The sequence below is a fragment of the Vairimorpha necatrix genome, chromosome 4 (genome assembly GCF_036630325.1).
Source record: "Vairimorpha necatrix chromosome 4, complete sequence".
In the NCBI taxonomy this organism is placed as follows: Eukaryota; Fungi; Microsporidia; family Nosematidae; genus Vairimorpha; species Vairimorpha necatrix.
The window spans coordinates 578,683-604,256 of record NC_088819.1 but is presented as its reverse complement, the minus strand read 5'-3'; the positions used below and the strand labels follow the sequence as shown (position 1 = coordinate 604,256).

Below are 25,574 nucleotides of genomic sequence, written 5' to 3'. Positions count from 1 at the left end.
AAATTTATGACTCAAAATAAAATGTTATTTAATTCTATAAAAAGTCAAATTTATCAGTTTGTTGTTTTTTATTTTATGCAAACTATTTAAATAAATTTTTTTTTCTAGGGCATGAAAACAGAAAAAAAAGAAGAAGTTCTAAATTTATCTGAAAAAAACAAAAGCACTGATTACAAAAATATAGACAAGAAATGGATCTGGGTAACAGACAAAGAGAAATGTTATGTAGTCGGGCACATCATAAAAGAAGAAAATGATAAAATTTTTGTAGAAGTAAATAATGAAATCATCACTTGTAAAGAAAGCGAAGTGTCAAAAATGAATCCACCTAAATTTGATCTAGTTGATGATTTAGGATCACTGAGTTATTTGAATGAACCGAGTGTTTTACATAATCTAATTTCAAGGTATCAAAATAATTTGATTTATACTTATTCAGGATTGTTTTTATTATCAGTAAATCCGTACAGAGATCTGAAAATTTATAATGAAAAGTTTATTAAGAAATATTCAATGAATAAGAAAAATGAAGTTGAGCCGCATATTTATGGAGTAGCAAATGAAGCATATAATAATATGCTGAATAATAAAGAAAATCAGTCTATTTTGATTACGGGAGAAAGTGGAGCAGGAAAAACAGAAAACACTAAAAAAGTCATAGAATTTTTATCATCAATAGCAGGATATAGTCACATTTTAAAAAATGAGTCAAGGAACAATATTGGATTGAGAAGCAATGAATACAAAAATAATATTTCAATAGAAGCGACAATTGATAAGAAAATTATCATGTCAAATCCAATCTTAGAAGCATTTGGTAATGCTAAAACTATTAAAAATGACAATTCAAGTAGATTTGGAAAATTTATACAGATAAAATTTAACGGTGGAAATATTTGTGGGGCTTTTATAGAAAAATATTTACTAGAGAAAAGTAGAATAACTTACCAAAATCAAGACGAAAGAAATTATCACATTTTTTATCAAATATTAAAATGTAATGACAAAGATCTTAGGAAGACGTTGTTTATTGACGAGGTCACTGAGAATTTTAGATTTCTAAAGGGGACTAGAAATATAGAAGGTATTGATGATACAATTGAATTTTCAAAATTAAGAGAAGCCTTTAGAAATTTAAATATTTCTGAAGAGGTGGAAATTTTTTATTATAAAATTGTCGCGGCCGTGTTACACTTGGGAAATATTAAAATAATTGAGAGGAATGGGAAAACAGAAATAGAAAATTTAGAAGTTGTAGATAAAATTTGTAAATTATTAGAAATACCCTCTTCTCAATTTATAAACAGTCTACTTTATCCTGTAATTAAAGCAGGAAAAGAGTTTATTGTTCAGAGTAGATCAACAGAACAAGTTTACAGTATAATTGACGCATTGGCCAAGATTTTATATGATAAAATGTTTGATCAAATAATTAATGAATTAAATAACAAATTAGGCACTTCTCAAAGTACAAACTTCATTGGAGTTTTAGACATTGCAGGATTCGAAATATTTCAAGAAAATGGTTTTGAACAATTGTGTATAAATTACACTAATGAGAAATTACAACAATTTTTTAATCATCACATGTTCATTTTAGAACAAGACATTTATAAGAAAGAAAACATAGAATGGAATTTTATAGATTTCGGCTTAGATTTACAACCTACTATCGATTTAATAGAGAAAAGTAATCCTATAGGAATATTAAGTTATTTAGATGAAGAATGTGTCATGCCTAAGGCATCAGACGAAACATTCCTTAATAAGTTGAACAGCACCATAAAAAATAGTAAATTTAAGAGTGTGTATTTCAAGGATGGATTCATTTTAGAACATTACGCTGGAAATGTAGAATATTTAGTAAATAATTGGATTACAAAAAACAAAGACCCAAATTTCGAAAATATTAATGAACTGATAAATAAATCGGCAAATATTAATGTCAGTAACTTGAGTTTTGTAGATAAAAATATAAAAAGAGGATTTTTTAGGACAGTGGGTCAAAAACATAAAGAACAGTTAAATTCATTAATGAACACTTTATCGAAAACTAATCCACATTTCGTAAGATGTATAATTCCCAATCTTAAGAAACTTCCAAATTTATTAGAAAATAAATTGATCTTGGAACAACTCAAATGTAATGGAGTATTAGAAGGAATAAGAATAAGTAGACAGGGGTATCCTAGTAGGATGTCATATAATGAATTTAATGAAAGATATAAAATATTAAGAAATGATATTTCAGTATCTGAAAATAATAATGTGGAGAATATAAATATATCTCCACTATCTTACAATAATAAGGAATATTCTCAGGAAATATTAAAAAATATAAATTTGTCAGAAGGATCTTACAAATTTGGTATCACTAAAATATTCTTTAGACAAGGAATACTGGCAGATATAGAAAATTTAAGAGACATAAAAATAAGTGAAATCATGAAGAAAATACAAGAACTGGCAAGAATCAAACTAGAAAATCTAAAAGAAACATTAAATGAACACAGAAATAAAGCCATAAAAATTGTAAAGAAAAATGCGAAAATATGCATAGACTTACAAAAATGGAACTGGTGGAAAGTATACCTGAAAATTAAACCACTTTTAGATGTTAAAATGAGAGACAACGAATTGAAAGAAAAAGACAAAATTATCAACAAACTCAATGAAAATTTAGAAGAAATAAAAAAGAAATACGAAGCTTTAAATAGTAAAAATATCCAGATAAATCAAGAAAATGAGAAAATCAACAAAGAATTAGAAATTGAGAAAATTCATATTTTAGAAAATAGTGAATTAATACAAGGAATTCGTAATGAAGCCAAAGAAATTGAAAAAGAAAAAGAAGATTTGAAAAATAAAATCAAGGTTTTATTAAAAGATCACAATAATGAAAAATCTGAATTGATACAGAATTTAGAAAAAGAAAGAAATACAAGAATAAATCTTGAAGGGAAAATAGAAGACCTAGAAAATAACAGGCTACAAAATGCGAATGAAGAATTAAGAAATCTCCAGAAATTATTAAATAATCTAAAAGAAGAAAATAAAGTCCTATTAAAAGAAAACAACATGAACACGAAGGATCTACAAAATAAAATGCAGGAGCTCAAAGAAATTACTGTAAAAAATGAAGATTTAAATGACAACCTTAAGATTTCCCAGTCTAATTTAGAAACCAGTAATAATAATCTTAAAAAACTTAAAGAAGAGAAAAATGATCTGATTTTTGAGAATGAAAATTTAGAGAAAAATAATTTAAAATTAGAAAAAGATTTAGAAGATCAAATTTCAGAATTTAGAAAGATTTTTGAAGAAAATAAAAGTTTAAAGTCTGACTTTAATTTACTAAAGTCAGACAATAATATAAATTTAAAAAAGATTAAAAATCTAGAAGATCAAATTTTAGAATTAGAAAATTCACATGAGAAATTTGAAAGAGTAGAGAAGTCGAATTTCCATTCAGAGAAAATTATAAACAAGCTTAAAGAGAAATTAGAATTTTATATTAATTCTAATAATTTGTTAAGGAGAGAGATTGATGATATTAGAGAGAAAAATGATTCTTTGACACAAGCTAGAATGGATGAATTCTTTGAAGGACAAAGGAAATTTGAATTAGAAAAGAAGAATCTTAAGAAACAAGTCCAGAGACTTACAAATGAGAATTTTATAATGAAAAAAGAGCTTGATGATTTAAAGGCTTCTTCAGAATCTTCTGAAGATTCCACACTAGAGAAGCTTTACTTGATTTTAGATAAAGAAAAGAAATTAAGACGAGATTTAGAACAGAAGATTTTAGAATATGAAAGTCAGAATCATAATCTTCAGAGTATTATAAATGACTTATCTAAGTGTATTTGTTCTACTGACGAATCTTGTATTTGTAAATGCGCTTCCTGTGATTCATCTTGTCGATCTTTTAAGAATATTTATGTACCTGATACTGAAGAAATAGAGAAAATTATTAAGAATGTAAATTTATTAATAGAAGGATTTAATACATCGTATTTTAAGATTTTATATGATCAGAAATCCAGGATTAATGCGCTTTCTCAAGAGATGATAATATTAAAGAATAATCTACTAGAGAAAGAGAAAGAAAATCAGAAATTAAATATGAATTTACAGAGAATTGATAAAGAATACAATAATTTACAGGAGAAATATCAAGATATAAATAATAAAATGGCGGATATCTCAAGTATCAATGAGAATTATGCAGTAAATATAAGTAGATTAGAGTCAGAAGTAGCAGAGAAAGATAATATTATTGAGATTTATAATAATAAATATGAGAAGATAAAGAAATCTCAAGTAGAAATATCTCAGGAATCAGAGAAATATTTGACTAATCTTAAAAAGGCCACTCAGGCCTACGAGCAGAGACTTAGAGAATATTCAGATTCTAAAGATAAAGAAATTTCAAATTTAAAATCTAAATTGGGAGATTTAGAGACTAAATTATCATTAGAATATAATAAATATGAATTATTATGTTCAGAATATGAAGAATTAAAGAAGAATAATATGAAGATTGAGCCTATAAATATTGATTATAATCCGAATCATCTGATTAAAATACAAGATTTAGAAAGAAAGAAGATTATTTTAGAGAAAGAAATTAAAAATATAAAAAATAAAGAGAAGATGTTCCAGATGCACTTTGATAAATTTAAAAATGAAAATAAAGAATTAAAGAAGAATATTGAGGATATGAGAAATGAGAATTTCAATTTATTAAAAGATAATAATATGTTGAGTATTAAGAGTCAGCAGATGGAGCGAGATATTTCTGATAGTAAAGAAATGATAGATTTCTTAAAGAATATAAGTTTGAGTATAAAAAAGAAGAAATAATAAAAAAGCAATATAGTTTACTCTAATATTATCATATATATAAAAGAATTTTATTTAATCATGTTTGCATTTTATTTATGCAAATCTACTATTTCATAAATATAATTTAAGCAGATTAAATATGATGCAAAACTTTTTATTATGCATATATAAATATAATGCAAGCAGATTAAATACAATGCTAAATTTTCTATCATGATTAAATACAATGCTGATCTTTTTGTATTTTGCTTTTTTTATATTAATTTATTCCGATTTTGTTTGTTCAAATTTTTTTTTGATTTTTTTGACCCATGAATAATGACTTAGTAGAAGAAATTTACTCCGTAGATTTCTCATCTTCTTTGTTTCTATACGGTGGCAATGACCAGAAGTGCACAGTCTATGACACTGTCTCCAAGTCCATTCTTTTAGTAGTAGAAGGCCTCAGTGACTCAGTGATCTTCTCTAAATTTATCAGAGATGATTTATTGGTCATATGTCTGATAGATGGGACAGTATTAGTCACTAATATTGAAGGGTCTATTAGTGAGAGCACAGAGATTAATGAAGAGATATCATGTGTTAAGATGATTAATGACTTATTAGTACTTGGAACATGTACTGGATCAATATATAAGATAAGTATAAATTATAATACTAATATTAATTATAATAATACTAATAGAAATACTAATGTATATAGAGATGAAAATAATAATATAATTACTGATAAAGTCTTTATCTCTTTTGATATTCAAGTCTACATGGGCCATTCCTCGGAGATACTGGAAATATATTCTTACAATAATAAGATTTACTCTTTAAGCGACCAGTCTCTATTAATCCACAATATTGACACAGGCTTCTTAGACTACAAAATAAACATAAAAGAAGGCATCGTCTTCTCAATGATCCCAAACACAGAAATATTCTGTATTTGTACTACTACAAATATCTTAATCTACAAATCTAATACTTTAATAAACAGATTTCTTATAGAAGGCCAACCAGAGACAGTAATCTACACAGAAGGATATTTCATAGTAGGAGGATACTGCGACTACTTACTAATAATCAACACTAAAATGAATATGATAACTTATAAATATAAAATAATATCAGAAGGAATTAATAAACTTATAAGCGACAAATACACAATATATTTTAGTACTACTTGTGGATATGTAGGAATGTGCGACATAAGGCAAGATGGAACAGTACAAATGTATGAGAGCAGAGTGGAGACAATATTCGATATGACTTATGATAGAGAAACATTCTATGTGGGAGGACTTAAAGGAATGGATATACTAAAAATAGAGGAATATAAATAAATTAACAAAAAACAAACAAAATATTAATAAAGTAATAAAATAAAGTTAACCTTAAAAAAAATATAGCATAAAAACACGGAACATTGATTTATACTTATAAGTAATGGGAGGGATGATTAGATATTGGGAACTAAGTCCTTATATATCTACTTTAGTATTTATATATCTAATCTCTTGTATAGTATAGATTGGACATTATTTCGAGATAATGTGTCGTGGTCCATGTTTTTATGTAGCACTTAAAATGATTAACAATAAAAAAAGAAGCTTGTTAAAGCATTTAGATGCATTTAACAAGCACTTTTTATGTTTGATGACCTTAATATTTGTGTAAAAATTCAGAACACTTTTAATTATAATCTAAACTCAAAACATTACAGGACTAGATTAATTACGCAATTTGTAGAACGAAAATTTTTAAGAGGATTTAATTTTAAAAATGAGATTTCGGAACTATATGAGTCGTGTACGGACTAGCATTGTTTATGAAAAGGAAAATTTCTGGGCTAATTCAAAAGAACATAAATAAAAAAAAGCGAAGCCATCTTTTAGAATTGTACGATACACGTTGAAACTCAAATGTAAATACAGGGGTCTAAATCGTTATATTTTTATGTTTGAATTTCTAGTGCCATGTCTGAATTTCTAGTGCGATGTTTAATTTCTTAGTGCCATGTTTAAATGTATGTTAATAAATTAATTTGAAATTTCAAAATAGATTTGAAGTTTATAAACTAAAGTCTTCTCTCGCTCTTGCCAGCCTATCATATTCTTATAAACCCCGGGACACTCACTGCTATATTTAAACCTAAAAAATTATAAATACTTGGTTCGATTAACTTTCTGAATAATGAAAAGTGGAAAATTTTGCCTGAGCATTTAAAAGAATTTTTCGATGGGATTTAATTGTGGAGAATAAAGAGGCAGAAATTTATGATTAATGCCTAGATTATACAAGTATTAACTTCTCTCAAATGATGAAAACTAGCAACTTTATTGTAAGAACTGTACCAGGATTATTCCAAAAGAACATAGAAAAGTTATTCTCCACAAAGTTCATAAAACTCTCAGAGTTATACGCTCCACGTTTGAACTCAAATGCCAATAATTCATTTATTGTAATTACGCACATGCAGCTGATGTTTTGTTAACGATTTGATGGCACATTATTATAGGCTTTAGATAATTTTTTTCTCTGGATGTACGTGACTTCGTGTAGTACAGCGTTAGACACAGTTTCATAAGAAAAACTAGAAGTTCGAATAAGTACCTACTAATTTCAGAGGCAAAGATACACTTTTTATTTTTGTATACGGGAATTACAGAGAGTGGTTTTCTTGTTATACAGATTTTTTTTTTGTTATTTAAGATATGTTCAAATTTGCACCTGTTCGTGTATTTAACTCAATATAATTTTTTTGTAGATCCTTATCGTTTGCACAATAAACTATGTTTTTAATAACATTGTCTGTGTTCCCTTGTATTTCGCTTATACCAAACGCGGAGTAGCCCAACAAGTTGATTGTGCTATTTTCTTAATAAGATGCAACGGTTTTACGATGTAAATCAACTATATTCGATATTTCTGCTATGAATCGTTTTTCGCTAATTCGAAACGTTTTTTTCCAATATAGTAGTTATTGGGGCTCTTTCTTTTCTCACCATTAAGGGCATAGAAAATTTAAATTTTTTATGGCACTATAGAAATTCGGACATGATACTATAACGACCTAAATTTAGCAAATTGTATCGAACATGGTTGAACTAGCTGTGAATAAAATCATCGTTTTAACACAAGGGCCTCTTCTATCACTTGCGACACATAAACGTCTCTTTAGCTCGAGAATAAGCTGTCCTAGATTTTTTGGACACATAACCCACTTTTTATTCCGGCCTAATTTATTTATTACTTCTTGTTTTACTTCGTCTAATGTTGAAATTGACGTGGAAATTGCCTAGTGCACCAGCCAGATTTTTTATAAGTCAATAAGTTCATCAAAATCGCAACTGACTCACACTGATCCTTGTCTCAATTATTTCACAATTGACGTATTCCCATACAATTATGTTGAATTAGCTTAAAAGATGTCTTGTACTAACCTATCTTAAAATAAATCTTATAATAAATTATATTGATTTTTTAAGTAACAAAACAGTCATTCGACCTTAAGCTCGATTGTATAATGTAAAAGATAATAGTAATTTTAATCATTCAACGGATCCAATGATGTCATAAACATAGAAATTTAATAATTTAAACATATAATAGAATAAATATACAAGGGTTTAAAAGACAATGATTTGAAAACTTAGTCCAAAAATGAATTATCTTTTCAGCAATCATTTGTATAGCAAGATAAAATCACACTAGAGAGGCAAAAAAGCGGGTATTGTATAATAGTAGTTGAGTATAACAAACATATTAATAAAAACGCATAAAATAATATATGAAGAAACACATGTAGAGAAAAAATGGTAAAAATCTCATTATGAGACTTTTTAGTAGGAAGTCGAAAAGGAAAATTTTTAAGATGAACAGATATGTATAACGAATACAATAATTTTTATAAAATTAGACTGTATATAAATGAAATAATCCTACCTAGATTTGTAAAAATGGAAAAGAGAATTTTTAAGAACCAATGCAATGCAATTAAGGACTTTGATAAACACCTATGCAAATCTACACAGTGTGAAAAATGTATAAATAATTTGCAACATCACGCTTGAAAGATAAATGAAAGCTTATCTTACAGCAGTTACAGCGAATAAAACAAATGTAAGCCATTTAAAATGAGAAGATCTTAATGTTGTATAAACCGGGCGGCTACATGGCTATAAAAAAAATGTATAACCAATTACAAAGTCAATCTTTGTGAGCTTTAAAACAGACAGAATGCACACACACCCATAAATTACAACGACAGAAGATCATTCTGGCATGTAAGGGAATTTATACATGCACACGATCAGATGAGACGTAAGCATCTTGCATCTACAGACAATGTCAGATCTGAAATATGCCACACTGAAAGATCTAAGATAACTCAGTCTAGAATTGCATTTATAATGATCAGTTGAAATATGAGTCGACATTATGTTACACTGAGAAATTAAACTACAATAAAATAAGCCGAACATACTAAAAAAATAAATAATTCACATGCTTAAAAGAACTATTCATGGTGGAGACGAAAAGAAACATGCAAATGTCTTTTTATCCTAGACATACAAGCCAAAATTATCTAACTCGGCAACTTTAGATGTCGGAATTGTAATTAATTGACACCAGCAACGCTATTATACATCAAATTCTTAACAAAAGTCGATAAGCGTAAAGAGTTAATAAAATGGCCTTGGAATTTTTACTATGTAAAGCAATGATGAGCCTGATACATATTTGAAGAGCTTTATAAAATAAAAGTTTCTTCTATGGAAATTAGTGGCTGTACTGTGTAGTTAAGCATTTGCAATGAACACTAAAAACGTATAAACTTATTATTTAAGTAAAAAAGTCTCTTTTTTTAGATTTGAGAAAAGAATTTTTTTTTTTTTAAATTTTTTCTAATACCTCTGACCATTACACGATAAATTAGTTAAATATGTGTATTATTGAGTAAAACATATACATATTAATAGTATTTTACATATTTAATTCCGAATAATTATGTGTCATATCTAAAAAAGAAGGAAGTGCGTGAAGATTAAGCACACTAGATGAGAAGGCAAATAACAATGAAGAGGTCCCTTTAAACTTATAGATTAAACTTCATAATACGATGAAAATTTAAGAACAAAGATCCATGTATTAAAAACTAGGACATTGTACAATCAATCAGAGTTTGATCAGGCAGGTACATTTTTATTAGAATAAGTTGACACTGTAATGTTTTTTAAAATCCAAAGATTTTTTTTCATCGAAAATCTTAATATATTTTGAAATTTGTCACATCGACTACAAAATTTCGATCATGGATCCAGTTGAGCGCGACAACTTTAAAAATGTAAACGACTTGTTGCTTCTATTTAATTTAGGCATTGAAACCTCTTACGTAATTTTAATAAAATTGTAGATCTCATAAGTTTTTAAACGATCATTTTACTCAAAATTCATATAAAATTAAAGAAGCAGACTTTCGTGTCGACATTGTTTTAATATCATAATAATTTTTTATATTTTTTTTCGTTGCTTAATGCGAGCAGACTTACACACAAAATCAAGGAAGATTATGAGTAAATATTTTAAACTAAAATTCTTTTATATATATGATGATATGTAAAAATATAACATAAAAGTAGCTAGTTTTATAATATATCTTCATATGCGATATCTCAGAATAATATTATAATCTAAGGCTTACAAATTTTTAACATATTAAATTAATTAGACACAAAGTTGATTACAAATAATAAAAGCCATTCTACGCTGTTTTAAATATTAAGTAAAGAATAATTTAATAGACCATTGGTAATGGCGAATCATTAATCTTAATTTCTGCTCCAAATCCAAAATTCAGTACACTTCTAAATGCCTTACTAATTTCATAAGGAACACTTGCTTGAGTGATGATCTCACTACCAAGACTGAACATAGCCACGTCTCTAATAGCTTGACTATAAATTCCTTTAATATCTTCTTCAGATACATCAATAAGAGATGGACAGTAGAATTCTCCATCTTCATAAATACTAAATATCTTCATTTTATATCTAAAAGGCTTAATATTAATCAGAGCCAGTAAATTGGCCTGACTTGGTCCAACTTTGTCCCCAGCATTCAAAACTAAGAAATCTTGCATAATCTCGATTTTACCCTTAGTAATTTTAGTAGGAATTCCTAGTGTCTGGAAATACCCCGTCTTATCAGAAGTCATTCCTGTGACATGAGCTTTAATCCAAACATCACTCTGAGAAACGTCTCCTACTTTGGCCACACTTCCTCTCTCAAACTCGTCTATAACTTCTTTAATCTTCTTGACATCATCCTTGAAAAATACTAAGGAAATATTTCCTTTGACTTTGTCAAGCATTTCTTCTTTATTAAGTTCTTTAAGAGCTCGTCTTATAGCCGTATTCTTACCAGTAAGGAATACGGAAGAAGAACCCCATGCTCTCTTCATTTCTTTAAGTTGATTGGAAACAATATTGTCCATGGAAACTAAAGCAAACTTGTTAAATGTTTTAAAACATTCCTTGGCTTTTTCGTAAGTATTTTGTTTTCTTACTTTTGATTCCTTGACGGTCATTGGGGGATAAAAAAAAGAAAAATTAAAAAAAGCCCCATGTTTGAAAATGAAGAAAGTAGTGAATCAATAAACAAATCTGAAGTAAATATAATAAATGATCCAAGAAAACTATGGAATAAACGTGATTACTACTACAAAATCGACAATTTGTCAGCAGAAAAAATCTTGAAAAATTTCGAACTAAAACTAGTCAACGAAAATCTAGACATAGAAGACGCCTTCTACAGTTCTGTAGGAATAAATAAAATAAACGAAATAAATAATCTAAAAGAAGATTTATACATAAAAGACTGTCTAGAATGTAGAAAATTAAGAGAAATAAATTTCGAATATTTAGACCTTAGTAAAATAAACTTACTGAAGATACAAGAATATATTGAAAAATATAGAACTTGTTCTGATGAAGACAGTAAACTTATAATAAAAAATATAATAAAACAGAAAATCAAACTTGATGTCTTGTATTATAATTTGAGGAATAAAATAGCGGAGATAATAATGAAAGGAGAAGAAAGTTATATATTTTTGGAAGAGGTTTGGAGTACCGTGTTTAGAAAAAGTTTGGAATTGGCTGCTGTGTCGACTAGTAATAGTCAGGATATGTAAAAAAATAAAATTTATGCTAAAATAAATTTAAAGTTTTGTAAAAACAAACAAACTCATTTTTAAAAGTATAAATAAAAAAAAATATGCATTAATAAGGAATTTTAAAGGAGAGAAAAAATTATACAATATTATTATATATTTAATATTATGCAATATTACTATATATCTATGTTATGCAATATTATTATATATCTAATGTTATGCGATATTAAGCATATTATGCAATATTAAGCATAATGTGCAATATAAAGTATATATCTAATACACGCATTGCAATGTTCTAATCAAAGAAAGTACTTCTATATAATATTAAAGATAGTACTTCTATATAATGTATAAGATAGTTTTATAATAATATTGTATAGACTAAAATTAGAAATCGAATAATGATATTCAGATAGTATATTAATATAGAACAAGAGCATGCACTAGATAGATATTGTATTAATGAAAGATAATGTATAAATGAAAGATATTATATTAATGAAAGCTAGGAATTTATTATTTAAAGAAATCTACTCATAGTATCAAGCATATCTTTGGGCAACAACCCTTTGGCTTGTTGCTTAAACTTGGCCTTCTGAGATTCACTCAGTGTATTGGGATCTTTCCCTATTAGATCCCCATATCCTGGTACATTGGCGAATTTCTTCATCATATTAGACATATTCTTAAATTGTACTAGTAACTCCATGACTTCTTGGGGCGCAGAAGCAGATCCCTTGGCTATCCTTAAGATTCTTGATCTTTCTTTCTCTATTACTGTTCCATCAGAATCTAATTCTGATTTACTAAATGAGTCAAGAATACAAATGAGTTTTTTAAACCTCTTCTCATCAGGCATTTGAAATCCACCTCCACCAGGAAGCATTTCTAATAATTTACTCATAGGCCCAAGACTGAGTAATTGTTTAAACTGTACAGAGAAATCATTAAGTGTAAATGTTCCCTTTTGGAATTTATTCATTAATTCCTTCTCATCTATTTTCAGATCAGATATCTTTTTAGAAAGACCATGTAGATCTCCCATTCCCAACATTCTCCCTACAAAGCCTTTAGGCTCGAAGATCTCAAAGTCCTCCATATTTTCCCCCGTACCCACAAAAAGGATAGGACATTGAGTAACCGCCACGGAAGAGATGGCTCCTCCTGCCTTAGTTGTACCATCGATCTTAGTAATTATGATTGACCCTACATTCACTGAATTCTTAAAGCCCAGTGCCTGATCTTCTGAAGATTGACCAATACCCGCGTCCATGACGAATACAATATTGTCTGGTACTACGGCATTTATTATATCAGTCATCTCCACAAAGAGATCTTTTTCTTGGGTGTGCCTTCCACTTGTATCTACACAGATGAGATCAAAGTCTTCTTTTTTAAATCTACTCACTCCTTCTAGGGCGACTACTACTGGATCAGCCTCGTCATTCCCATAGAAGGGCACTTTGATTTTTAGTGCATTTTGTTTTATTTGTTCAAATGCACCAGCCCTGAAGGTATCCGCACAGACAAGTCCCACTTTCAGTCCTTTTTTCTTGTAGTAGTTCGCATATTTACAAATAGATGTCGTCTTTCCTGCTCCTTGGAGCCCTACAAATACCACCACATTACTTTTCCCTTTTATGATCTCAAAGGGCTTTATTTTCGGGTCTATCAAAGATACTAGTTCCTCGAATACAGCAGTCTCTACTACTTTCTGCTTGTTAAATCCTTGTATGTTCTTCTCTAGTATCTTCTTATATAAGTTCTCCTTGATTTTCTGGACATATTTCTGGTTTACATTAGAGTGTATTAGTGATGTACAAATGTCGTCTATGATGTTTTTTATAGAGTCTTCTGTTATATTTGTAGTGAATAATCTGCTCAATGAAGCAGTGATAGATTTCCCTAAATCCGTGATCATTTTAGGGGTAACAAAAAAAAATGTGTATAGAATATATTCTTCTAAATATCTCTCAAGTATATATTTGAAATAGTATAATTTTATTGTAGTACTATTTACTCCTTTATTAGATAAGAAAAAGGGGACTTTCCTTATTGGCTTATTTTAAAGGAGATCTGAGTATTTTGTAAATTTCTTTCATCACAGGGGTTATGAAGTTTATAGATCAAGAGAAGACAATCATGAAATATTACATCAGTGATACTAAGAGAGGTAGACTCCGTATGAATAAGTATCAGATAGATATGTTAAATAGAGCATACTATAATAATCCATATCCAAATAAACATGAGAAATTTGAGTTAAATATTATGACTAAGATTCCCATTAAGAATATAAAGATATGGTTTCAGAATAAAAGATCAAGAGAGAGGTTATAAAAAGAGGAAAATAATAAGATATAAATATAAAGAATGACTTAGATGATACATATATGTAAGATATGATATATATATGTAAGATATATTATTTATGTAAGATAATGTATGATATATTATATATATTTATGATATATCAATATATAAGAATAATTAGATGATATTATATATGTAAGATATTGTATGATTAGTTAAACATGTCATTTTATTAGAAGTCTCTCCCTTAGATTTGATTCAAGTGCTTCCCTTTTCTTGTTAAAGTGAATATCTTCAATTATCTTGTAGTTTTTATTCTCTACTGGTCTCACTTTACATTCCTTGAAGATATTCCTGTTATATGCCTGGGCTTCCTGCTCGATGATCATCCTCTCCGTGTTCATGTTCTTTATGTCTTCATTTATTCTGTTATACATCTCTTCACTCACCAGTCTCTTACTGTACAGGGGGTCGACTACTTCCTTCTCTTTCTCTATGGTCAAGAGTCTAGACTTGAGATCTCTGTACCACAAGAGAAGTAAGTCAAAGCTCTTCTGTTTATTATTGAGGAAGAGTGAGTCATAGTATGTGACCATGTGCACTGAGGAGGAGGAAGATCCTTTTACTGTAGATCTCCTCAGTATGGAGAAGGAGATCAAAGTGATACTCAGAATTATAGTCAAGAGAAGGATCATTTAGGGGTACAGAAAAAAACTATAATATTTTCAATATAGATATGTTTATCTATGAGACATAATATTAGATCTTAAGACTTATTTATTATTTGATATGAAGTTTGTTTGGGTTTTGTTTGCTTTATATTAAATATTTTATTTTCTTACCATTACTTAGTGTAATGTGTCATCCTCTTTACATTGCATAGTGCAATGTTTTACTTACTCCACTCTTTTTATATACTCCTATCATCTTATTACTCTCCTTATACACTCCCACTTTAAGACTCACCATCACTACTTGGATCTTCTCCCTCTTTATAAACTCCACTAGTCTCTGCACATTATAATTGTCAAGATTAGAGTCCACTTCATCCAGTAAAATAAACTCCTTATTACTCATCTTAGTAAGGGCGTACATCAAGACGACTCGACTGATCATCTGCTCCCCTCCACTCAGTAAATTATAATCTTGATATTTCTTATTGGGGACCATGACGTAGTACTTGACACTCTCAAAGGGCTCCTCGGGATTATCAGCTACTAAATTACAAGACCCGCCCGATATCTCAGAGTACAAGCCCAGGATGATCTCATTCATCTTAGTAAGGTAACTTGTAAACAACTCAGTCCTCTTGTTCTTTACGGAATTCAGAGTGGATTTCGTCTCTAGTGTCTCTTTCTTTAACTTGTCGTATATTTCCGAGTTATAATCCAGTGTAGTAGTATTTTTAATTAGGGTAGTATTCTTAAGGGCTTTATTTATATCTTCTAATTCAGACCATAAATTATTAATATTATCATTATTTTCATTATTGGTCATTGATTTATATTTCTCTAATATCTCTTGGATTTCTATTACTTCATTTCTTTCTATAAAATATAAATCTCTTATTTCTTCTTCTATTTCTTCTTTCTCATTTCCTGTCTCCTCATTAATATCTTCTTCTACTTTAATTTTATTATATTCCTCTTCTAACTCTCTAAGTCTTTTTACTTCTTCTTCTAATTTCTTACTTATCTTATTCTTCTTCTCTTCTAATACCTTATTCTTTATTTGGTTTTCTTCTTCATAATATTTACTATTTCTACTTACATAGTCACTGTAATTCTTATATCCATATTTCTTAAATAAATCTCCAAATACTTTAGTCTCTGGGACTAGTACTGTGATTTTCTTGATTTTTCTTGTGTCAATTTCTTCTTGTAATTTATTAATTTTGAGTTTTATTAATTCTATCTTGGAAAATGAGTCGAGTTTCTGCTTTAGAGATTTTAGAGTATTCAGAAGATCAAGTCTTTTGTCTAGGGAAGAAGATGAAGGGAGACATTTGTGGAAATTTATTAATCTTCCTTTGTTTTTTATTATGACCCCATCAATAGTGCAAATATTAAACATATTTTCTTTTATATTCATTGAATATTCCTTATTAGAAATTAAAATATTCCCAAAAATATATTCAACAATATGAGAAATATCTCCAGGATAATTTACAACTAAAAGTGGAGATACTAAGTCTTTATAACCACTAGTAATAGTAGTCTTTTTCACATTGTCTTTTACTATACAAGAAATTCGACCTAATTTAAGATCTTTACATAATTTTATACATCTAAAAGCCGTCTCTTTATCTTTTACTACACATGTAAACTCATAACTCATTAATATAGATCTAATGGCCATGTCATATTTCTCATTATGACATCTTATTAAATCAGGAATAAATCCTATTACTCCTTCTAAATCTTTAATCTTATTCTTAATATTATACAACTTAATATTCTTACTCTTTATATTTTTATCAATTAATATCTCATTATTACAAATATTTAATTCTTCATTATATTTCTTATATTCTTCTTCTAAATTATTATAATTTAGAATATTATCTTTATATTTAGAAATTAAGGAATCTTTTTCTAAGATCATTATTTTTGATACTTCGTCTTCTACTTCAATTTTACAACATTCTTCATTATTTAATAGTCTGAAATATTCTGTCTCTAAAGAATCGAAATTCGGAATAAGGGGATTTGGCTTGTAAGCCAAATCCCTTTCAATTTTGGAAATCAAATCTTGTTTTTGATCAATTAGAAAATTCTGATTTTTTATATTTTCATTTAGCAGTTTCTTTTTGTTTATTAACATTTTGTTTGTCTGTACAACAAACTTGTCCCTCAAACTGGTATACCTGTGTACTAATTTCCGTATTTTATTATTAAACAATGCATCTTCTATTTCTTTCTTTCTTTTGGTCTGCCCTAAATATTTGTTATATTCCTCTTCATATTTCTTATTCTCTCTCAATATATTTAAATATTGTCTTCTACTTTCAGTTTCTATCTTAAGTTTTATTAATAACTCGTTATACTTATTTTTTAATTTATTATACTCATCTTTATATTTTATACTTCCTGACGCTTGTTCTATAATCAAATGTAAAGGATAATCTGTATGTGACTGGTAAATTATAAAATTAGTTATGTATTCTTTAAATACAGTCTTTTTGTTATTAATGAAATATGAATTCTTAGAATTCATATTTATAAATCTGGTGAAAGATATTTCTTCATTGTCTTGTTTTAAGATTAATTTGACAGTAGCATTTTTTATATTGTAAGGGGTGTTTGTCATTACGAAGACTATGGCGTCTAAGATGTTTGATTTTCCTGACCCGTTTGGGCCGATAATGCAAGTGAAGTGGTCGTCGAATGGGATTTTGTGGAATGATTTGTAAGATTTGAAATTTGTGATTTCAAGAGATTTGAGTTTGTACATTTATGCGGATTATGGGAGAAAAAAAAATAAATAAAAAAATAAAATGAAATGCTTAATTATAGAAACTGAAGTATGTAGAGCTATGGTATATACTATTTTAATTATGGTTAAGTTTATTTTGAATAACTTAGTATATAATATGAAATTTAGAATATTTGTATTGTAATAAGATCTAATACATGATTTTTAAGATTAAAATAAGATTTTGTTTAAAACAATGTTCTAAATTCATAATAACTTTATAGTATTTTATAATATAATTCTGGCATTATTTATTAAATTCCTTTTTTATTAAGAAATAATTTGAATAGAACAAGTCAATTTAGGTAGAGCCTAATTTATCTTGCTTAGGGCGCAAATGTCTGCATAATATTAGTACCCACATGAGGGGAGACACTTAGAATTAATAAAAAAATCAAAAATATCGATAAAACAGTTTATAAAAAAAAAAACTTTTAAAATCAATGCAAAACTCTCTAATATCCATGAAATTTTTATAGATTGCACATTTTCTTCGCCATTAAAATTCTTCTAAAAAATCTGAGATAGTATCTTGTTTAATCCCTTTCTAGATATAATATTACATCTAAGAAGTGTAAAAGCTTCTTGATTATATTTGTAGTCTCACATGCTTCGTTTCTACAGAACTCATTTTAATTATACCTTGATATATTTGACGTTGATCAATCCAACTGCTTTGAGGTAAGAAATATGCCCTTAAGTTAACAAGATGTTTCATTTTTTATGTACTGCTTAAGAATTCAGTCACTGTAACATTATTACAGTTAAATGATATTATGATTCTCAATTCTAATTTTCGCTCGTCTATTTTCATAACTGTATGCAGACTTTAACTAGGTATATTTTTTCGATGTGGATTTGACAAATTTTTAAACAATTATGTTTCAAATATCTGAGCCATTTCTATAACACCTTTATCTTTTTAGTGATCGCTTTTTTCCTTTTTCAATAATTAGTATCTTGTTTTAATACATGTGACTTTTTTAAGGTTTACTGTAGACTGTTTTTCATCAAATAAATAATTTTGTAAAGGCGATATTTGGTGAGTAAAAATATATGTATCAACGCCATAAATGAATTCTTTCTTCTGCCCCCTCGCCTTAAATTTATACCTGAAGCTGTAAATGTACAGATTTTCTAGGTTAAATATAATCTGCGAGCCAATTGCACGTTTTATTGTTGTTTTTAATGGATTTTTTTCTATTTGTGAAAATATTGGCTTATAGGAGTCTTGGAATATTCTTGACCTTCTGTTGGAAGGCTTTAGACATACTATTCGGGTAATCTATTTTCTAAAAATTTTTAAAAAGCAAAAAAAAATTTATAGCAGAAAATATTATTTCAAATAAATCTGTAATTTTTAGACTTTGCGCATATTTTATAAAAAAAAAACATTTTATAACTTTTATAGTCTGAACACGGATTCAGTACTTAAAAATCGGTAAGTCCGAACTAAACCCTCTGCATTTAACTTCTAATTAACTATATAAATTTGATAGTAGTTTGCTTTTGTGGTAATTTATTATGATCTAACAATGATTATTTGCTTAGACTATAATTAAATTGAAATGAAATTTAAAAAAATTCTACACCAGTATATTAAGCCAACTTTACTGCAAAACGTAAGGAGTTTGATTATTTATACAAATTATACACTTTTTAAAAATGATGTAGAAGTATTTATCGAGAATTATTTGAGTAATTTTATATTTAGCAATAAACCCTATTATCAATGTTTTATTCAAACGGACTTTTACGCTTGTTCCGCTAGCGTCTTTTTTATTCAACGCCATAACATAGTTTAATAGTTTACTAAGGTATATAATTGGATGAGTTTCGAATGATCTTGTATTCCAGGCATCCTTTCTATAAACTCTATGATATTATATCTTATGTCGTAATATTTTATCACGTGTATGTAATTGTTACACAAAAAACATCTATACCTTATAATGGTTTCTTATTTTATAATCTTTTAAAGTAAAATTATTTGTCATAAGTTCAAGAATACAATAACTTATGCTCTTTTTTAAAATTAAAAAACATTAATAAATTTTGTATTACTTGTTATGTCTACGTTCTGGTGGAACTTCTCATTCCTTGTCTATGCACAATTTGCTATACAATAACATGTAATTCGTCTGAATATACTTGTATTCTCTCACAAACTAAAGGATCTACATTTTCTCATATCAAATAGCCATGAAATTCATTATATTCCTTGTTTAATTACAAAAGAATAATATTTTCTATGTTTTAAATTTGGTTTTCTCGTGCAAAAATCAATTTCTACTCATGTTAGGAATAAAAATTTACTTTTTTAAGCATTTGATAACATTTTCTTAATCGTTTATATTTATTTACTAAAAAAAATAAAATTTTTATTTATGTAATACCAAATTGTATAGTGTCCAGAAAAAACACTATGAACATAGAGCGATATGGTTTTTGCAACAGAGGTTTACAACCTCACATATGCATCTAAAGAAAATGTGACAGACGACTTTTACTCATTTAAATATATATATATATATATATATATATAACTAAATTAGGCCCGAATGCCGCCATGTTTATTCAACTTGACTTCCAGGGAATAGGTAAAATCAATATTTATGTCGCCAAAAATAGAGTTACAATCGATATATTAAAGGCGCGGGCCACATAACTATAGGAAAACATCATTTGTATGATACTAGGAATAAATTAAACATTTCCATCTCACAACTTAACTTTTTGTTGAATATTTCTACAGCGTTTTATATATTGCACTGATCAAAATCTTACACGTTATAGATAGATTTTAAAAAAATGTGTAAGATTAGCACATAAAACCTAAAAAATAAAACGTCTAGTTCGTTAAGAGGGTCTAAAAGACACAACACAAGAATTCTAGACAAAAGATTTTTGTTTTAAACATTCAAATTCGTTATTGATATATAATTGTGTTTTAAACCATAAGATAATACATTTTTGACCGGACTTCGCGGAATTTCAAATAAATTTAATTAATTATTTTAATCTATTAAAATTCTTCTCGGTATAAATAACATGTTTGTAAACCTGAATCAAAATATGCACATGTATAAACTCAACAATTTTTCCAATGATACCATTACATATCATTTTATTATATATCTAGGAAAATTAAACATTTAAATAATCTAAAATACATTTAAGATGATCACTAAAGAGTTGTTTACATTAACAATAGATACTATGCGCAATAAACTCGGTGCACAACGAATGACCAAATATTTATACAATATTTAGTAAAATATCTGTTTAAACACAAACAAAATTTTTTAACACTACATAAATTAATTTTAAATCGAAACGGCACTTCTCGTTCCATTAATAGAAAAATAATGGGTCAATGATGAACGAATTACTGTAAAACGGTTCGCATTTTTACACCAGATGCTACGTGGTTAAATCAAGACGCATTTAGAATTTTTATAAAAAATTTTCTAAAAGACGAGTTCTTTAGTTTTAAAAGTAAGATTTAAAAAATAGGTTTGATTTTGATGTACACTACAATTAAAATAAACATCATAAAGTAAAACACAACCCAGATATGGTTGTTATAGATTATAGTCATATATATTCTAATAGTTAAAATATAAGACACTTAATCTTAAATTACAAAAGAACAATATGTATACGAGGCAATTGATAATTTATACAAATTAAATCTAAGATATCTAAGATACAAGATTTAAAATTGTTTCATAGGCACTTTCTGACAAGATTGAGGTCCATGTTTAATTAACTTGACTAGTAGTATTTAAGAAGAGTGCGTAATTTATGTTGATGAAACGATTTGTAGATCGGTTTATACAGCAAATAGTAACTTCTTTTCAAAAAACGTGCATTTGAATTGTCTCTAATGTCAAATTTTATAATTAAATAAATAAATATTCGAAATTCTAAATTATTTGTTATTAAAAAATATGTATCTTATACTATATAAAAAAATAAAGCGAAAGCGATTGATAAACCTCTATTCAAAATTGTACTACAGTCATACCAAACGCGTACTTATCTAAAATTTTCTTTAACATTTAAAAAATATTTTGATTGTTTTCTACTACAAGATTTTTACATTGGCAAATGAATTATCTATATTGCTTAGGTTTATAATATGTTTATGAGTTGGGTGTGATTATTTGTCAACAATTTATTACAGAATTACTAGGTGGGGTAGTTTGATCATTTTAAAGCCTATATTAAATCTATAAACTTTAAAAGCTTTTAGTATATTTTATTATTATAGCAGACAATACTATTCTAAAAAGGAAAATTGCGACACGAGAGACAGACATGCAATAACTGTGACAGAAATAAAGATTATGAATAAATAATTAAATGAAGATAATGAATAAATACTTGAATAATTTTTTAAATACAAATCCAATTTGATCGTTTATTCATCTCATATTTAGATTTTCTTTAAAGAAAAGCTCTAACATACATTTATATACAAGTAAAGATGACTTGAGTAGTCTAAAAAATGAATGATTAATAATTATAAAAATTAAATTATATTTTATTAGACTATATTAAACAGTAATATCGTATAATACTCAATCTCAATAACTATTGAGCAAAGACGCATATATTATTCTCACGAGAAACTAAAAGAAAACTTTTCTAATTATAACTTCTGTTTTTTGAATTGTCAAAAATCTATAAATATTATTCTTAGCTAATCTGTTAAGTTTTTTAAAATCCATTATTCTACGCAACAAAGACATTGACTTGAATAACACTAATATAACATTAATTTTTTTTATAAAATTTCTTAATAAATTATTAACGGTTTTTTTAATTTTTTTTTGTTATTAGCCCCAATGAAAGCTAATCTATTAGACGCATTTACAGATAAAACTGTACTTCACGATATTACAGAACCAATAAAACAAGAACTTCGAACTAACACTCATGACGCTTTTGAAAGAAATGGTACTAAACACGAGGCCGCAGTGCCAATTGATTTAGATTACACACCAATCCCAGAAGAATTCCAGAAATTCACTGCCAAATCTTATGATTTTGAACTTGACACATTTCAAAAAATTTCTTTGTGCGCTCTTGAGCGAGACGAGAGTGTCCTGGTAAGTGCGCACACTAGTTCGGGCAAGACAGTAGTCGCCGAATATGCCATAGCAATGTCTTTACGTGACAATCAGAGAGTTGTGTACACTTCGCCCATTAAAGCGCTTAGTAATCAGAAATATAGAGAATTACTTGAAGAATTTACTGATGTGGGTCTTATGACTGGAGATGTTACAATTAATCCTGATGCTTCTTGTCTAGTTATGACTACTGAGATCTTACGGAATATGCTTTACAGAGGCAGTGAAGTTACTAGAGAAATACATTGGATAATTTTTGATGAAATACATTACATGAGAGACAGAGAACGAGGTGTAGTCTGGGAAGAGACTATCATTTTATTACCATCTCATGTCCGTATGGTTTTTTTAAGTGCCACTATACCAAATGCTTTAGAATTTGCTGAATGGATTTCATACATTCAGAAACAAATTGTGCACGTGGTTTACACAGAAAAGCGAATTACGCCACTTGTTCATTATTTTAAAACTGACAAATTGCATTTAATTAAAGATCAAGATTTTCATAAAAATGAATTTTACCAGGCTATGAAAACAGTTAAGAAAGGCAGAATAACAGATCGAAGTATTATTAGTGTTCTTAAAGAGTTATCGCTTCCTGCCGTCATATTTTCATTTAGAAGAAAAGATTGCGAATATTTTGCGACGAGGTTAGTCGACGATTATCTCGACGAAAAAGGGAAAGAAGTAGTCAAGACAGTCTTTTATAACGCGATAGGGTCTTTGAGACAAGAAGACAGAGAACTGCCTATTATTCAGAATATTCTGCCTTTATTATTAAAAGGAATAGGAATACATCATTCTGGTCTACTACCAATTATAAAAGAAATAGTAGAAATTTTATTCCAAGAAGGTTATCTGAAAGTTTTATTTGCTACTGAAACTTTTTCCATTGGTCTAAACATGCCTGCTAAATCTGTCGTCTTTACGTCTCTAAAAAAATTTGATGGTGTCAAGACTCGACAAATTACAAGTGCCGAATACATCCAAATGAGTGGTAGAGCTGGTAGACGAGGTATAGACAAAATGGGTATAGTCGTAAGTTTATTAAATGACACTATGACTTTTAATGAACTAAAAGATCTTTTCTCGTGTTCAAAAGACAATTTAATTAGTGCTTTCCGTTTGACTTACAATATGATTCTTAATCTAATGCGTGTAGAAGGTCTTGATCCTTTGTATTTGATAAGTCGATCTTTCCACCATTTCCAAGCCTTTAAAAAAGGTAAAGACAAAGAAGACGAGTTATTTGAAATGTACAGTCTTATAAAAGATTATCCTAAGAATAATTTAGTAGATTTATTATTAGAATTAGAAAATGAAAAAATTTTAAGATGTAAAAAATTTTCATCATTTTTTTACCCGTATATAAAAACAGGTAGAGTTGTTGATTTATTTATACCTCGTCAAGGAGCGGGTATTTTTATAAAAAATGCTTTTGTAGAAGCTTATGATGATGAAGAAATTGTTTGTTTAGTTTTTACTAAAAATTTTATAAAGAAAATTACTACGAATATAAATCATGTTTATATGGTTTATGATTTCCGGGCGAAATTTAATCCCAAAGTTTTTTATAAAAATTTTGAAAAAATTAATTTTCAAGATGATTTAGAAAAGATTAATGAAATTAAAGAGAAGATAATACAAGAATATTCATGTATAGAAGAATTAGTAAGGAATATCAAATTAGATTTGTGTATTCTGTGTAATAAATCGTATATGGAATGTTTATTAGATTGTAGTAATGAGATAATAAAAAGTGAAGAGTATAAAGTTGATGTTGATTGTCTTACAATTTTTGATACTAAATTTAAGAATTATATCGAGACTAAGGTAGATAATACTAATAATATTAAAGATACAATTAATTTTATAAAAAATGAAATTTATAAAAGTCTCTACCATGAGAAATTTAAAGAAATGTCCAAATTAAAAGAGATTTATCATATGGAAGAATGTAAAAAGATGATTTTTGTACTAAAAGATCTCGAATATTGCGATGACACAAATGTGGAGATCAAAGGCAGACTGGCTTGCGAAATATCCACAGGCGACGAATTAGTCCTCACAGAGATGATTTTTAATGGGGATTTCTTGAAATTAGAAGTAGACGAATTCGTCCCGCTTTTGTCTTGCATGGTCTTCGAAGAGTGGAACGAAGAAGATTTCGTCTTATCTGACGAGAATAAAAAGCTTTACTCGTTTATTGAAGATTCAGTCCGGAAAGTGTGCCATGTCTTAAAAAAGCACGGGATAGAAGGAAATCCTAAGAAATATTTAAGGAAGTTTTCTTATGAGATGATGGAAATAGTAAGAATGTGGTGTAAAGGACACACATTTTTAGAGATTTGTAGTAGTACGGAGATATTTGAAGGAAGTATTATTAGAACATTTAAGAGACTTGAGGAATTATTAAAGCAGCTTAGTAATGCGGGGAGAGTTATAGGGAATACTGAGTTGGAGAATATGTTTAGTAATGGGATAGTGAAGATTAAGAGAGATATTGTATTTTCTAATTCTTTATATTTATAAAAAAAATTTTATTAAAATTTTTTTAATATTTTATTTAAAAATTTTTTATTAAATCTTTTTACACTATATTTTATTGATAATTAATTTTTGATAATTAA

The 25,574-nt window shown here is 27.8% G+C and overlaps 9 protein-coding genes across 9 annotated transcripts; 5 read left to right on the top strand and 4 right to left on the bottom strand.

Moving 5' to 3' along the window:
* Nucleotides 1-111: 111 nt before the first annotated feature.
* Nucleotides 112-4,866, top strand: VNE69_04136 (myosin heavy chain; the record flags this gene model as incomplete). The annotated part of the gene is made up of 1 exon (XM_065473383.1): nt 112-4,866. The coding sequence occupies one exon, from the start codon at nt 112-114 to the stop codon at nt 4,864-4,866; it is 4,755 nt and encodes a 1,584-aa protein (XP_065329455.1).
* Nucleotides 4,867-5,159: 293 nt separating this feature from the next.
* On the top strand, nt 5,160-6,182 carry VNE69_04135 (WD40 repeat domain-containing protein; the record flags this gene model as incomplete). The annotated part of the gene is made up of 1 exon (XM_065473382.1): nt 5,160-6,182. The coding sequence occupies one exon, from the start codon at nt 5,160-5,162 to the stop codon at nt 6,180-6,182; it is 1,023 nt and encodes a 340-aa protein (XP_065329454.1).
* A 4,454-nt stretch (nt 6,183-10,636) lies between these two features.
* Nucleotides 10,637-11,428, bottom strand: VNE69_04134 (60S acidic ribosomal protein P0 (RLA0); the record flags this gene model as incomplete). Its single annotated transcript, XM_065473381.1, has 1 exon — nt 10,637-11,428. The coding sequence occupies one exon, from the start codon at nt 11,426-11,428 to the stop codon at nt 10,637-10,639; it is 792 nt and encodes a 263-aa protein (XP_065329453.1).
* Nucleotides 11,429-11,464: 36 nt separating this feature from the next.
* On the top strand, nt 11,465-12,034 carry VNE69_04133 (uncharacterized protein; the record flags this gene model as incomplete). Its single annotated transcript, XM_065473380.1, has 1 exon — nt 11,465-12,034. The coding sequence occupies one exon, from the start codon at nt 11,465-11,467 to the stop codon at nt 12,032-12,034; it is 570 nt and encodes a 189-aa protein (XP_065329452.1).
* Nucleotides 12,035-12,539: 505 nt separating this feature from the next.
* VNE69_04132 (signal recognition particle 54 kDa (SRP54)) lies at nt 12,540-13,940 on the bottom strand (the record flags this gene model as incomplete). The annotated part of the gene is made up of 1 exon (XM_065473379.1): nt 12,540-13,940. One exon carries the CDS (start codon nt 13,938-13,940, stop codon nt 12,540-12,542), a length of 1,401 nt encoding a protein of 466 aa, XP_065329451.1.
* A 191-nt stretch (nt 13,941-14,131) lies between these two features.
* Nucleotides 14,132-14,359, top strand: VNE69_04131 (homeobox domain-containing protein 11; the record flags this gene model as incomplete). Its single annotated transcript, XM_065473378.1, has 1 exon — nt 14,132-14,359. The coding sequence occupies one exon, from the start codon at nt 14,132-14,134 to the stop codon at nt 14,357-14,359; it is 228 nt and encodes a 75-aa protein (XP_065329450.1).
* Nucleotides 14,360-14,556: 197 nt separating this feature from the next.
* Nucleotides 14,557-15,027, bottom strand: VNE69_04130 (putative translocation protein SEC66; the record flags this gene model as incomplete). The annotated part of the gene is made up of 1 exon (XM_065473377.1): nt 14,557-15,027. One exon carries the CDS (start codon nt 15,025-15,027, stop codon nt 14,557-14,559), a length of 471 nt encoding a protein of 156 aa, XP_065329449.1.
* Nucleotides 15,028-15,202: 175 nt separating this feature from the next.
* Nucleotides 15,203-17,785, bottom strand: VNE69_04129 (structural maintenance of chromosomes protein; the record flags this gene model as incomplete). Its single annotated transcript, XM_065473376.1, has 1 exon — nt 15,203-17,785. The coding sequence occupies one exon, from the start codon at nt 17,783-17,785 to the stop codon at nt 15,203-15,205; it is 2,583 nt and encodes an 860-aa protein (XP_065329448.1).
* Nucleotides 17,786-22,659: 4,874 nt separating this feature from the next.
* VNE69_04128 (ATP-dependent RNA helicase MTR4) lies at nt 22,660-25,476 on the top strand (the record flags this gene model as incomplete). The annotated part of the gene is made up of 1 exon (XM_065473375.1): nt 22,660-25,476. The coding sequence occupies one exon, from the start codon at nt 22,660-22,662 to the stop codon at nt 25,474-25,476; it is 2,817 nt and encodes a 938-aa protein (XP_065329447.1).
* Between the last annotated feature and the right edge of the window lie 98 nt (nt 25,477-25,574).